General features: G+C 40.4%; 2 protein-coding genes across 2 annotated transcripts in view; both read left to right on the top strand.

Annotated features, from left to right (window-relative positions):
• ALG5 (ALG5 dolichyl-phosphate beta-glucosyltransferase) overlaps window positions 1-13,878 on the top strand; it is a 45,168-nt gene extending 31,290 nt beyond the window's left edge. The window contains exons 9-10 of the mRNA XM_083354480.1: window positions 10,707-10,792; window positions 13,275-13,878. Of these exons, the coding sequence (XP_083210606.1) occupies window positions 10,707-10,792; window positions 13,275-13,387 (199 nt within the window). The 3' untranslated portion in view covers window positions 13,388-13,878. The remainder of the gene's footprint in view (window positions 1-10,706; window positions 10,793-13,274) is intronic.
• TMEM39A (transmembrane protein 39A) overlaps window positions 9,569-14,923 on the top strand; it is a 43,200-nt gene continuing 37,845 nt past the window's right edge. Inside the window, exons 1-3 of the mRNA XM_083354476.1 lie at window positions 9,569-10,007; window positions 10,707-10,792; window positions 13,275-13,352. The gene's annotated coding sequence lies outside the window, so the exon portion shown is untranslated. The remainder of the gene's footprint in view (window positions 10,008-10,706; window positions 10,793-13,274; window positions 13,353-14,923) is intronic.

Consider the following 14,923-nt stretch of genomic DNA (forward strand, 5'->3'; position numbering starts at 1 on the left):
TGCCTTCTTTGATAAAGTGACTAAATTAATGGATCAAGAGAATGCTGTGGATATAGCTTACTTGGACTTCAATAAGACATTTGACAAAGTAGACCACAGTCTATTTCTTGATAAGAGAGAACAATGTGGAATAGACAGTACTACCACCAAATAGATTCACAATTGACTGACCAACCACACTTGGCGTGTATTCTTCAATGGAATTATATCTAGATAGCGAGAACATATTTGCAGGACCGTCTGCTACCGGGAACGACTTTCCATCGCCCAGTGCGCTCACACAGAGAGGGCCTCCTCAGGGTGCCGTCGGCCAGACAATGTTGGCTGGCAACCCCCAGGGGGAGGGCCTTCTCTGTGGGAGCACCAGCCCTTTGGAACCAGCTTCCCCTTGAGCTTCGGATGGCCCCGGACCTCCGGTCCTTTCGCCGCGACCTCAAAACTTTTCTCTTCCATTAGGCTGACCTGGATTGATGATGGGTTTTTAAATATGTTTTAATTTTTAATTGTAGTTAATTTATTTTGGGGCTGTTATTTAATTCGTTTTTTAATTTTTGTATTGTTGTTTTTATTGTTGTAAGCCGCCCTGAGTCCCTTGGGGGATAGGGCGGCATATAAGTCCCAAAAATAAATAAATAAATAAATAAATAAACATGCAGTGGAGTACCTCAAGGCTCTGGCTTGGCCCCAGTGCTCTTCATCTTCATAAATGATCAGGATGAAGGAATAGAAGGGAAGCTCTACTAGTATGCAAATGACATCAAGCAGGGGAGAATTGCCAACAACTTTAGAAAATAGACTCAAGATTCAGAAGGATCTTGACAGACTTGACCATTGAATAAAGATGCATTTCAGTGGTGAGTAAAGTAAGATTCTGCACTGAGGCAGGAAAAACTAAAAGCCCAAGTAGAGAATAGGTGGTACTTGGCTCAAAAGTAATACCTCTGAGAGGGATGTAGGAGTCTTAGTGGACTATCACTTAAATATGAGCCGGCAGTATGCTGCAGCTGCCAAAAATGCTAATACAGTCCTAGGCTGCACCAAGATCACAAGAAGTGACAGTACCATTCTGTACTTCAGTAGTGAGGCCACACTTTGAATACTGCATCTAGTTCTGGACTCCATGATTCAAAAAAGATGCTGAGACCCTGGAAAAAGTATAGAGAAGAGCAACAAGATAATAAGAGGTCTGGAGGCTAAACCATATGATGAATAGCTAAGGGAAATAGGTATTTCTGAAAGAGAAGAATTAGGGATGACATGATAGCTGTCTTCCAGTATTTGAGGAGCTGTCACAGAGAAGAGGAGGTAGACCTATTTTCCAAAGTTGGGCTTTTCAACCTTTTCACCCATTGTACCACTTTTAGGTTATGGCAATATCCAAGTACTACCAGTCACCTAGCAAGATGTCAAAAAGTTGATGACCAAAAAAATTGATAAAGTACAAGTAGTCCTCGAATTACAACAGTTCACTTAGTGACTGTTCAAAGTTTCAACGGCACAGAAAAAAGTGACTTATGACCATTTTTCACACTTATGACCATGTCAGCATTCCCAGGGTCATATGATTTACATTCTGATGCTTGGCAACTGATTCATATTTATGATGATCACAGTATCCCAGGGTCATGTGATCCCCCTTTGCAACCTTTTGACAAGCAAAATCAATGGGGAAACCAGATTCACTTAACAACCTTTTATATCAAGGATGTCAAACTCAATTTCATTGAGGGCCGCATTAGCATTGTGGTTTACCATGCTGGCGGTGGGGGGTGGTGTTTCCTTCCTTTTTCCCTCTCACCCTGCCTCCCTCCTTCTCATTCCCATCTCCTTATTTCCTTCCTTCCTTCCTTCCTTCCTTCCTTCCTTCCTTCCTTCCTTCCTTTCTTCTCATTCCCATCTTCTTTCCTTCCTGCCTACCTGCCTGTGCTGATCCTGGCACTTGCTGAGCCCTGACAGCTGATCCACACTTCTGCAGGGCTGTCAGGGCTCAGCAGAAGTGTCAGGATCAGCACCGGGCTCCAGCTGATTGGCACTTCTGGGTAGCTCAGCAGAAGTGCCAGGATCAGTGCTGGGCTCAAGCTGATCAGCGCTTCTGGGAGGCTCAGCAGAAGCACAAATCAGCTGGAACTGTGCACACTGATCCTGGTGCTTCTGCTGAGCCCCCATAGCCCTGTAGAAATGCATGCCGATCCTAGGGCTCCTGCCCAGCTCGCTCACTCGCCCTTTCGAAAACACACTGCTTGCTCGCTCGCCCCTCCAAAAACACGCTGCTTGCTCACTTGCCCTTCTGAAAACACACCGCTCGCTTGCTTGCCCTTCTGAAAACATGCCGCTTGCTCGCTCGCCCTTCCAAAAACACGCTGCTCACTTACCCTTCTCTTCTCTCTTCTCTCCACCCTCCTCCTCTTCTCTTCTGGGTGTGCCGGAAGCTCCAATTACTATGTCGCCACGTGAGCCGATCCTGGGGTTTCTGCCAAGCTCTGCAGCTCCAGCTGATCTCCAGGTCTGTGTGGCGCCGCTTTAGCTGGTTCCCTCCCCAGCTACACTTGACTAGGGGTCGCGTACCACCTGCCAGGTGCTAAAGTACCACTGGTAGTACGCGTAGCACTGGTTGAAAAGCCCTGCTCTAAAGCACCTGAGGACAGGACAAGAAACAGTGAGTGGAAGCTTGTTAAAGAGAGATCTAAGCTTGTTAAAGAGAGATCTAAAACAATGGAACAGCTCTCTTCCTGGACTTGTAGGTGCTCCATCACTGGAGGTTTTCAAGAAAATATTGGACATCCATTTCTTCAGGATAGTATAAGATCTACTGCTTTGGACAGGGGATTGAACTGGAAAATCTCCAAGGTCCTTTCCAGCACTATGATTCTGATTCTATATAATGTAAATTCATGTATGAATGGAATGGCCATAGGAGACACCAGTGGTTTTTATATAGCTGCTTGTGAGTCGGGGAGCCAAATGGGATTGCTGCGACTATACTAACCTCCTTGCCTCCCCACTTGAGCTGCTTGAAGCTCTGGCTGAATTGGCATTTGTCTTCCATGGGCATAGACACCTGGGACTTCATGGCAACCTTGGACTTAACTCAAGTTGTTAAAAGCCTAATTTATATCAATAGTCATATACTAGACTTAATTTTTTTCTTTGGATAGTGGCATTATTACCAGGAATTGAGAGAGAATAACCATCAGATGTTGCCTGTAATGGTCAAATCATTCTGTTAACTCTTGAGTTCTCTGCAGTTCCTAAAAAGAAAATAAAAATAAAAATATGCGTTTTTCTTGGTTTTGCTCTTAAATTTTCCTTTGTACAGCAGAGTTATAAACAATTGCATTTTTTATGTTTATGGACCTTTTTCAGATATGTTTCTTTTTAGGTTTTTTTATATTTTCCTCAGGAAAATATGGTCCCTGTAGTCATAAATGTAGCTCCTAAACTGCCTCAATATAAGACAGGTACATAGTATTGGTATAGGTTTACCTTTTTCTTTAACATAGTAATCAGTTACTTCCCTAGCTGGAAGTCTGCTATATATCAAGCCCTTACCTTAGAACTTTTCCTGTTAAACTGGGTGCTCTTTCAAATGTAGCAAAATAAGCTTTTGTATTTTCTTCCATGGCTAATTTAATATGTTGATATCTTCTTCTCTGTCTCCCTCCAGATCTGTTCTTCCTCTTTTTTAATTAACCAAAACCTTTCTTCTCGCTGTTGCCTCCACTTTTCAGATATGATACTGACCTGAGTATCTGGCCGTAGCCCTTTTTCTGACTGTTCTGACTGCCTTCTTTTACTACAGGCTTAGGATGGACACTTGTCTCTACCAGAGTAGTAGCCTCCTCTGTGTCCAAAAGAGAAGCAGCCCTTCTATGTTTTCCATCTTTTTTTGTTTAGTGTAGACTCTAGTGAAAATTGCATATTTGAGCTCCTTCACTACCAAACCTGTGAAATTGTTGTGATTCAGCGTCAGCCTGTGGTTTTGGCAGCTGAGTTGGACAATTCTGAAGAGGAGGAGAAGGAGGGGTTTGGAGAGCCTTTGGTTGCAGAGGAAAGTTCTGATGCACCGCAGAGCTCTCAGCCAGGCCCCTCCCGTCTTGTTCCTCCTCAGACCCAGCTGTGTGAGACTGAAAGATTGGAAGAGGACGATCCACAGTTGGCTCTGTTCAGGGACGCTCGAAGCAGGAGGCAGACTAGCAGAAGTGAACAAAGAAAAGCAATGAGGCACCTCGGGAGAAGGCAAAGAGAAGCCACGTCTTGAAACTGCTGTTTAAAAGGGGAATGTGTGGGAGGTGCTGGTTGCTGAAGGCAACCGTTTGAAGAGCTTCTGATATAGTCTCGGTCTGTATTTGTTTAACTCTGTTTTGAACTGTTTCGTTTAGTTTTTGCAAATAGGTTTGGTTGGCTTAATTCCAGCCTATTGAATATAAAAAAGGGGTTGTCCCTGCCATTCCAACAGGTCCGGTCGTAGGCTGGAACAGAACAGAAATGCCCCTCCTGCATATGAGCTGCTTATAATGCCTTTGTAATAAAATATTCACAGTAAGCTGAATTGATCCTAGGTGGTGACAATAGAGTTTTCAGGCATGAACAAGTGGTCTAAGACAGGGCTTTTCAACCAATGGTACGCATACCACTGGTAGTACTTTAGCACCTGGCAGGTGGTACGCAACCCATAGCCAAGTGTAGTGGGGGAGGAAACCTACCAAAGTGGTGCTGCTCAGACTTGAAGGAGATCAGCTGGAGCTGCAGGGCTCGGCAGAAGCCCCAGGATCTGCTCGCATGCAGCTGCATGCTGATTGGAGCTTCCGGTGCACTGTAACGAGGAGGAGGGCAGAAAAAGGAGAAGCTATAAAAGGAGCAAGGGACGCGGTGGCTCAGTGGGTTAGGACGCTGAGCTTGTCAATCAGAAGATCGGCAGTTTGGCGGGTCGAATCCCAAGTGCCGCGTAGCAGAGTGAGCGCCTGTTACTCATCCCAGATTCTGCCAACCTAGCAGTTCGAAAGCACGTAAAAAATGCAAGTAGAAAAATAGGGACCACTATGGTGGGAAGGTAACAGCGTTCTGTGCTCCTTTGGCGTCTAGTCATGCCGTCCACATGACCACGGAGACGTCCTCGGACAAGCGCTGGCTCTTCGGCTTTGAAACGGAAATGAGCACCGGCCCCTAGAGTTGGAAACAACTAGCACGCATGTGCGGGGGAACCTTTACCTTTACCTATAAAAGGAGCATGTTTTGGTGGGAGAGGGAGAAAAAAAAACATGGAGAAAGAGAGAGAATAGAAGAGGCTTTTGTTAGTGAAGCAGTGAGGAGAGCAAGAGGGGCCTTTCCGAGCGACAGGGCAGTGAGTGAACAAGCAAGCAGCCTTTGGAAGGGACGGCAATGAGAGAGAGAGAGCAAGCAGCCTTTGGAAGCAATGGCAGTGAGTGAGTGAGCAATCATGCAAGTGGCCTTTGAAAGCGAGGGGGCAGTGAGTGAGCGAGCGAGCAAGCAACCTCTGGAAGCAACGGGGAAATGAGTGGGGGAGAGACTGAGTGAGAGGCCTTTGAAAGAAATGGAGGAGTGAGTGAGTCAGAGACCAAGCAAGAGGTCTTTGAAAGAGACGGAAAAGTGAGTGGGGGAGAGACTGAGCGAGAGGCCTTTGAAAGAGATGGGGGGAGTGACAGAGAAAAGGCATTGACATCTGACTTCCTCTGTTGCAGTAGAAGGAAGCATTAACAGCGAAGCTCAACTTTTTACTTTTCCATAATATTATAAACTAGCCATTTCTATAACAACAAATGAATCTAATCAATAAAACCCAAAATTCCCCCCCCCCTTTTTAGTCATCAAGTTTTTGACACCTTGCTAAGCACTGGTGGTACTCAAATATTGTCATGTCCTAAAAGTGGTACAATGTCTGAAAAGGTTGAAAAGCCCTGCTCTAAGAAATCAAATTGTTTGGCTTGACTAAAGATAGCATAGCTAGTATGCAAACCTAGTAGGACGGGATAATTAGAAGTTTATCTAAAATATTACAGCATTATATAGTAATTAAAATGTCCTCTTTGAAAAGTAGTAGACCAAAAATATGTCAGTTCTGGTTCTGCTTTCCTCAGCAAACTGCAAGTGCTTTGCTGGAACCCAGTGTGGTCTTTAGTTGTTTACATGTTCAATTTTATCTTGAGACTTCAGAATGACTTGGTTGTTTTAAGTGAGCAGGATTTGGCCACTTCCTCAGAAACACCCTTCATAAGTAGTTTTAAAAGCCTGGTTTCTGGGAAATGTAGTGAACTCTGTGAAAAAAAACTGCAAAAGCAGATCCAGTGACTGTGACAAAGAACAAAGAATCAATAAGGAGATAACCAGAGATCACCTGCATGTGGTACAGACAACTGCTTCGTGTGAGGAGACTGCAGAATAGCAGTTTTCTGCAAAGTTGCATTCTGGAAGATGATGAGATTAGCTATCTTGCTTGCAACAGCAGCGGAGATCTTTAAAAGACACCAGGTGTCAACGCTGCAAACATTGGATGTTTTTGCTTTGACAATATAAGAGACAGTCTTTTCCTTTAAATTGTTTTTCTCTTAAAATTAGATGAAGCTCGGGGGAAGAAGATGGTACCCCAGTTGTTTTTAATAAGATAAAAAATGGCACGTGATAGAATGGAAGGGAAGCTTTGCCCTTCAAACTGATTGGAGAATGTGATTTATGGCTGCAAATTGGAGGAGGGAACTGTGCCAGATATTAGGTGTTGAGAGGAGGGGAATTCAGATTTTGGCATCTCAACATGCCGTGCCAACGCTTTGTTCTCATTATTATAGACTTTTTTGAATAAACAATGCCTGAATGTTCTTTGAACTGTCTCTTTAGTCGGAACCATGACATCATTCCAAAATCTACTTTCTTTTCAAACTACCTGGAGTCATGAGCTCCAGCCACTGTCTTTAGGCTTGAGAGCAGCTGGCAAAGATTCAGGAAAAAAAATTCTTCATGGGAAAAGAGAAACTGCTCAAAAACGGTGACCTGGCAGCTACTGACACTTCAGAGGAGGAAGTAACAGACAGCATGCTGTGGGAAGATGAGATTTTGCAGGACTCACATTTGGGGGCAGAACCCAAGAACAAAAGTGGAGTCCTACAACCCTGCGCCTACACCTCCAAAAAATTTACTGAAAGTGAGAGAAGATGGACAATCTGGGAGAAAGAGGCCTTTGCCATTAGGTGGAGCTTGTTAAACTGGCGACACTATCTAGAGGAGAGCAAGGTGCCATTTGAAGTATGGACAGATCACAAAAACATAGAGGCAGTGAAGACCCCCCTGCAAACTGTCCCCAAAACAAGTACGGTGGGCACAGTACTTTAATCATTTCAACTTCACTTTAAAGTACATACCGGGAGGAAAAAATTTCTTAGCTTATGTGCTATCCCGATTGTCCCAGTACAAAAGCGAACGTGAAGAGGTCGAGGCAATTATCCCCAGTTCACACCTCGCAAAACCCCTAATCCTGATGACCCTGGAGCAAAGAAGATAAAACGAGAGCTCCTCACCGATCAATGGTTCAAAGGTAATCAAACCTTAACATGCAAGGATGGTTTGGTATACAAGGGGGGGGAACTATATCTGCCTGAAGCCCTCCGTCACAATGCTCTCAAAAACAGCCATGATGTAAAACAGGCTGGACACTTCAGATATTTAAAAACTCCACCTTATCTGCCAGCAATTTTGGTGGCCAGGGCTAAAACAAGATGTGGAAAGCTATGTCAGGAGTTGTGCCGTATGTGCCACCATGAAAAGAATTCCAGGGAAAATCCCTGCATTACAGCAGCTGGTGGCAGACCCTTCTCAACCATGGGAAGAAATAGCTATGGACTTTATTGTAGACCTACCCGAAAGTAGAGGAAATGCTGTCATCTAGACTGTGATAGACCTGTTCTCGAAGCAGGCTCATTTGATCGCCTGCAAAGGACTCCCATCTGCCCAACGACTGACTAATTTGTTCCTGAAACATATCTACTGGCTGCATGACGCCCCCTAAGCGAATAATTTTGGATAGAGGAGTGCAGTTCACAGTGAAATTTTGGAGGAGTTTTCTTAAATTAATTGGATCATCTCAAAGCTTATCATCTGCTTTTCATCCAGCTACCAATGGGGCTGCAGAATCCGCTAACAAAATGGTGGAGCAATATCTCAGATGCTATGTTTCCTACAAACAAACTAGACTTTTTGCTGAGGTGGCTTACAATAATTCTGTTCACAGCAGCACCGGCTACATTCCTTTCAGAGTAGCCACAGGAAAAGAGTTCAGCCCAATACCTGAATACCCTCAGGTGCCCTCCACTTCCCAGACACTTGATCAATGGGTGAGGGGGTGGGAAGAAGTTTAGAGAAACATGAAAATGGCGTTAAAAAAGACTTCCAAGACCTATAAAAACAGGCTGATAAAAAGAGGGCTCCCCAAAGAACATTCCAAGTTGTGGAAAAGGTTTATCTGTTGACTAAATATTTATGCCTCAAATTACCCAGCAAGAAATTAGGACTGAAATTCTTGGGGCCTTTCCCCATCGTAAGGATCATCAACCCAGTCACAGTAGAATTAAAACTTCCTAGGCTTTTAGGGAGAGTTCACCCTGTCTTCCATTGCAGCCTGCTGAAACTTTTTCAGGACTCCACCTTAAGACCTCCCCCTAAGAAGGCACCTGGGCCCCTCGTAGTAGCGGGTCAGAGACACTATGAAGTGAAAGGTATTCTTGACTCTAGAATTTTTAAAGGGAAATTGCAGTACCTAGTATAATGGAAGGGGTACTCGCTGTCTGAAGCTACTTGGGTGAAATCTAGCGATGTGAAGGCCGACCGATTCATCAAAAAGTTTCATGAAAGAAACCCCAACAAACCAAGAGATAATCCCTGACATATGCTTTGTTTTCATTACAGGACCTATCCTTTTTGTAAGGGGAGGGCGGATTCAACGCTGCAAACATTGGATGTTTTTGCTTTGACAATATAAGAGGCAGCCTTTTCCTTTAAATTGTTTTGCTCTTAAAATTAGATGAAGCTGGGGGGAGGAGAATGTTACCCCGCTTGTTTTTAATAAGATAAGAAATGGCAGTAATAGAACAGAAGGGAAGCTTTGCCCTTCAAACTGATTGGAGAATGTGATTTATGACTGCAAATTGGAAGAGGGAACTGTGCCAGATATTAGGTGTTGAAGGGAGGGGAAATCAGATTTTGGCATCTGAACATGCTGTGCGGATGCTTTGTTCTCATTATTATAGACTTTTTAAAATAAACAATGCCTGAAGGTTCTTTGAAGTGTTTCATTAGTCGGAACCATGACATCAGGTTTGCAAACCTGACTTTGTATTCACTTTTGGAAATTGCTTATTAACTACTTCTAAACTTTTAGCTGTGGCCCAACAAGTCTGAAAACACTGGATGGGTCTGCCTTCAATCCTGAATGAAAGAAAATTTTAATCATAAGCTTAAGAACTTAAGAGTCTTAAATAAACAGCAAAAAGCTAAATAAAATTTTGGTTTTAGAAAATTGTATACAAACTAAGGAATAAATTTTTGGATTTTATTATAAAAACAGCTTCTGTTGGAAAATAGATTTTGTTTTTATCTTTACAAAACAAAACAAGCAATTTCATTATTTCAAAAACTGGATACCAGGGGACACTGAAGTTTTTAGATAGAGGAAAGATTTACAAACCTGCAAAATGTTGCCAAATGTTCTAACAATGAAAATACTGAAAGAGGCTTGAAGAATAAAATCAGAAAATAGTAGCGACAATATTGGGCTTCCAGAAGAAGAAATGGTAGACTGAAGATAATTCTGTGAAAAGCAAAGTCAGACTGTGACAAAGAATAAAAGAACCTCTTTGGACAAAAAGAGATCATGCTCAACTGCTCCAGAAAGTTGATCATCACAAGAACATCACAAGGCAGCAGTCTCTCCTGAATTTTGAGCTCTGGGGGATGAGGGAATAACTATTGGCTTAAACTGTGGTGCCTTTAAAAGGGCATTAAAAGTAAGCATACTTTTCTAATCACATTTGGAAATTGCTTAACTACTTATTCTCTGCCATCCCCTTCTCTTTTTGCTTTCCCAGCATCAGTCTCTTTTCCAATGAAACCTCTTATTGGTGACCAAAGTATTTGAGCTTCAGTATCTGTTTTTCCAAAGAACAGTCAGGGTTGATTTCCTTAGGATTGGCTGATTTGATCTCCTTAAAAGGAAATAATTGGTTTATTTGATCAAAGTTAAAACAAGATATGTTATTACCTCTGACAATTTTACTATTATAATCAAAGTTCTTAATAAAAATTATACATAAATTTTGGTTTTAAAGGCCTCAATATCTTAATTAGATCTATTTTTAGCTTTATATGTCTTACTATATAGGTTTACTATGTGGCCCTTTCATTAACCCAAGGTAAAGAACTGGAATCTTAACCCGCAGTTCTTGTTATTGGCTTCACTAATAAGAGTGATTAAGTTTTTATTATTACTACTGGTATGTTTTTAATATGTTGTAAGTTGCCTAGTGTTGCTTAGAGGATTAAAATGAATATTCAATTACCTGTTTTTACAGATGGAAAAATGGGAAAATATATCACAATTATTTTTTATTTCATAGAAAAATTAAAATTGGCAATATTGTCAGTTGGTTATGGATATTTATTATACTCAGAAGAATCTTGAAAATATTCCATTCTTCTGTTTTTAGGGCTTTTGATGTGGAACTTCTTTACATAGCTCAAAGCTTTAAAATCCCAATAACAGAGATTGCCGTCAACTGGACAGAAATTGAAGGTCAGTTGAAATTTTACGTTTTGTGTCATTTTAGATCAGTTCTAGAGATCAGGTGAGTTCCATAAATTCAGTGGTCTTAATATATTCCCCATGATAATATACAAAGATTAAATTATTGTTCCACAAAACCTTCTAATACAGGTAGTCCTCAACTTACAACCACAATTGAGCCCAAGCTTTCTGTTATTGAATGAGACATTTGTTAAGTGATTTTTGCCCCATTTCATGACCTTTTTTGCCACAGTTGTTAAGTAAATCATTGGAGTTGTTAAGTTAGTTACATGATTGTCAAGTGAATCTGGCTTCTTCATTGACTTTGCTCATCAGAAGGTTGCAAAAGGTTATCACATAACTACGGATATTGCAACTATCATAAATATGAGTCAGTTGCCAAGTATCCAAATTTTGATCATGTGACCATGGGAATGCTGCAGTAGTCATAAGTGTGAAAAACAGTCATAAGTTACTTTTTTTAGTGCCGTTGCAACTTTGAACAGTAAATGAACTGTTGTAAAACAAGGCCTACCTGTATAGTTATTAAGAAAATTAAGCCATTTTCCCCACACAGGGTCTTTTTCATGCTGCTCCTTATTTTCCTAATATTCCTCACTGTCAATATATTACAAAACTGTTTATTTTTCAGTGGATTTCTATCATTTTTTTTAGTAGTTAATAAAGATTATGGTATGATGGAAGGTAAAAGAATCCCTACTGGGTGAGAGAAACTAATGCCTAAACTATTCCAGAAATTTTACCAACATAACACTCCATTGTATACTCCAGTTTGACTGCATTTCAACACAATAAAACTCAGAATAATTTGAAATGATAAAGTAAACTGTACTTCACAAAAGTTTAGCCTCTTATTAAAGTTTGTAACCTCTAATTTTTGAAATAGAACAGAGAACTCTGTATTTAATCCTTAGGCTAACACTAATGCAATGAGTAATGTTTTTATATTCTTTAGTTAGAATCTGCTAGTTTGAAGGTGTTGTTCTGTGGCGTGACTTGCTTCTGTACTGCTGTATTGGCTGCAAAAAAGGACTGTTACTTTATTGTATCAATAACATGTACTGATACTATAACAGCAAAATAAAAGCAAGCACTATTAAGAGGTTCATCAATAGAATCAACAGTTAAATGTTGTTAGTTGCGAAGTCATGTCTGACCCATCGTGACCCCATGGACAACATTCCTTCAGGAGGTCCTTTTTGTACTGTCCATGGGGTTTTCATGGCAAAGATACTAGAGTGGGTTGCCATTTCCTTCTCCAGTGGATCATGTGTTGTCAGAACTCTCTGCTATGACCTGTCCATCTTGGGTGGCCCTGCACGGCATAGCTTATAGCTTCATTGAATTACTCAAGCCCCTTCACCACGACAAGGCAGTAATCCATGAAGAGGAACAGTTAAATACACACATATATATATCAAACCTTCAACCACCTGATAAAATTAATTTTAATAGTAAAACTTAAAAAACAAATTAAGATGGAAAGCTCAATTACATTAAATTGGAAATACGTATCTGGAGATTGCTGCAAGGAAGGGATAAGATACATACTTTCCAACTGCAGGACCTAATTCTAGGAGGTTTTTTTTAGCATTTCTTATTTTCCCCTATAACTAGCAGAATCAATTTCACAGTGGCTTCTGAGTGGGCCAAGTGCTTTTTTTTTTGTGTTGCTCAGATGATTCCAGTCCACAAGTACTTCATCTAACAAGAACTGTTCTGCACAGATATATATGACCACTCATTCAGCAATTGTTCAAAGTTATGACACTGCTGCACAAAGAGACTTACAACTGGCTTTGAGGTTACAAGCATGCCACTGGATCACAATCTGGGCACTTGGCAACCCATTCGCACTTATGATAAATTGCCAAGCACCCTTTGATCACATGATTACCATTTGCACCTTTCCCTGCCTGTTTCCCCAGAAAGTCAATGCAAAACCTGACAGGGCAGATTGCAAGTCCCTGGAGTAAAGTCTTCTCCACCCACGCCCCCTCCCCAGACCCTCTACACTTGTGCTGGGTATTCACACACCTCCGCACAACCTCCCCAACCTATAAGATATATCTTATATCCCCTCTAAGGATACAAAAATTGGTTATCCTATTTTTAGGTAGCAAATGTGGAAAAGATAGAATATGTTTACCATTACCTAAGCAGATCTTTGCTTCTACAGCCTCTTCACATTGCCCCATGCATTCCCAGATGTGCTTTGGAGCATCCCAAATCTCTGAAGCGAAGGTGCTAGGGAGTGGGAAAACTAGGGAACAATAATCTGCTAGCAAAATGATACAACTGAACATTGTCCATTTTCACTTGAGATTATAATTTTGTGCCTCTTTGCTACATTTCACATTAGAACTATAAATTTAATATATTTCAGAGCAAATTAAAAATTAGTGATTCTGAAATAATTGCCTTGTATATGTATGTATAACATAAATTTTATTATTTTTAATAATCATAGGTTCTAAGTTGGTTCCCTTCTGGAGTTGGTTGCAGATGGGCAGGGACCTGCTTTTTATACGACTACGATACCTAACAGGTGCTTGGAAACTTGACACCAGAAAATTGAATTAATTTATTCATCACCAAAGCATTGTTTTGATTAAAAAATATTTTTTTCAACAGTATAAATTAAGGAGAGAAATGCATGATTCATTACAATTTTTTTTCTAAAAATTTTTCAATGGCCAAAAATTCAGCTTTCTTTCAGTCATTTTTCTTTTCAAATACTGAAATCAGTCTTTTTTAACTTTTGCTTTCCATTTGTACAAAATACTGTTGGAAATTCAATTTAAAAAACTGGCTTTTCACTCTGGATTGCTATTTTCTACAAAATCTACAAAATATTTTCTACAAAAAAAAATATATAACCATAGCAATATGTGTGTTTTTGCATACATCACATTTCTTTGCATAAATTATAGCGTTTCCTGAGAGTACTGTAATACTGTATAGTAGTTATTGCAATCAGTCAATTATTTTGCAGGTTTATTGATTTTTTTGAAAAAATATTCAGAAACGATGTTTCCATTAAATTCAATATAAAATTGCTGAACTTAACTTATTCACTATGTTTTAGATGGACACATTCCTAATATGCTGGAATTCCGAGCACAAGAAAGTGTTTATAGAACAAAATATACTGCCAGTTTTCAATATTGTGACCCATTAGTTGTCATCATGGGTCATGACTAATTCTGTGAGATGTTCAAGATGTTTTTGTGTATCTCTATTGTGGGCAATTTTCTCACTGTGATAACCGTTCATTTAAAGTGTTGATGAGCTGGTGTTTAAACTTTCTTAGATTGCTGCTCCAATGAGAATGAGTATGGCATAATGGTTTAAGATCTTCCATTGGAACCAGGAAGTTTCAGATTCAAAGTCCATTTTCAACTTCATTGGTTGATTTGTGCGAGTCACTTCTCAGGACAACCTATTTCCTAGCATTGTTGGGAAAAATTGGAAAAGGGAATGTGATGTATATTAAGTTCCCTAGAGGAAAGGTAGGGTATAAAAAATAAGACAATGAAATAAATTAAGGATATAAAACGTAAAGACTGAAAACCTTACATAAACTATTGTTTGTTCTTTGAGGATATTTATATAGCAGTATTTCTGTTGGGGTTTCCTTACCTCTTTGTGTAATAACCCAGCTGATTGGGAATTAATACATTAATCTATAAAAATGATTACAAAGTTAACCAGGGAAAGAGATGACTTTTTATTGCCTACTCTTGAATGCAATGAAGGAAGTATTCATTGACGTGCAACATTAATTCTAGTGTGTTTGGCTAGCCAGCTTCATTATTATATCATACATAAATTGTAGAGCAGTGAGATAGAACAAGTAACTGTCACATTAAAGAGCAGGTAACATTCAAAGATCATACTGGCACCTTACAGTGCCTGAAAGTAAACAATTCCAAAATGAAACAAGAATCGAATGAAAAAAACACTATGAGTTTCCCCCTCCCCCTCCCCTCCAACTGGGCGGAAGCGTGGGTTCGTTTATCGTTTCTCCGCTGCTTTACAGGTAAGCGGACGCCAAGTTGAGTCTTCAATAAGCTAACACCGCTTTTGTAACGGCGTTTCTAAAGCCGTTCTCCCCGT

This window comes from Vipera ursinii (assembly GCF_947247035.1).
Source record: "Vipera ursinii genome assembly, chromosome: 2".
NCBI classification, from domain to species: Eukaryota; Metazoa; Chordata; class Lepidosauria; order Squamata; family Viperidae; genus Vipera; species Vipera ursinii.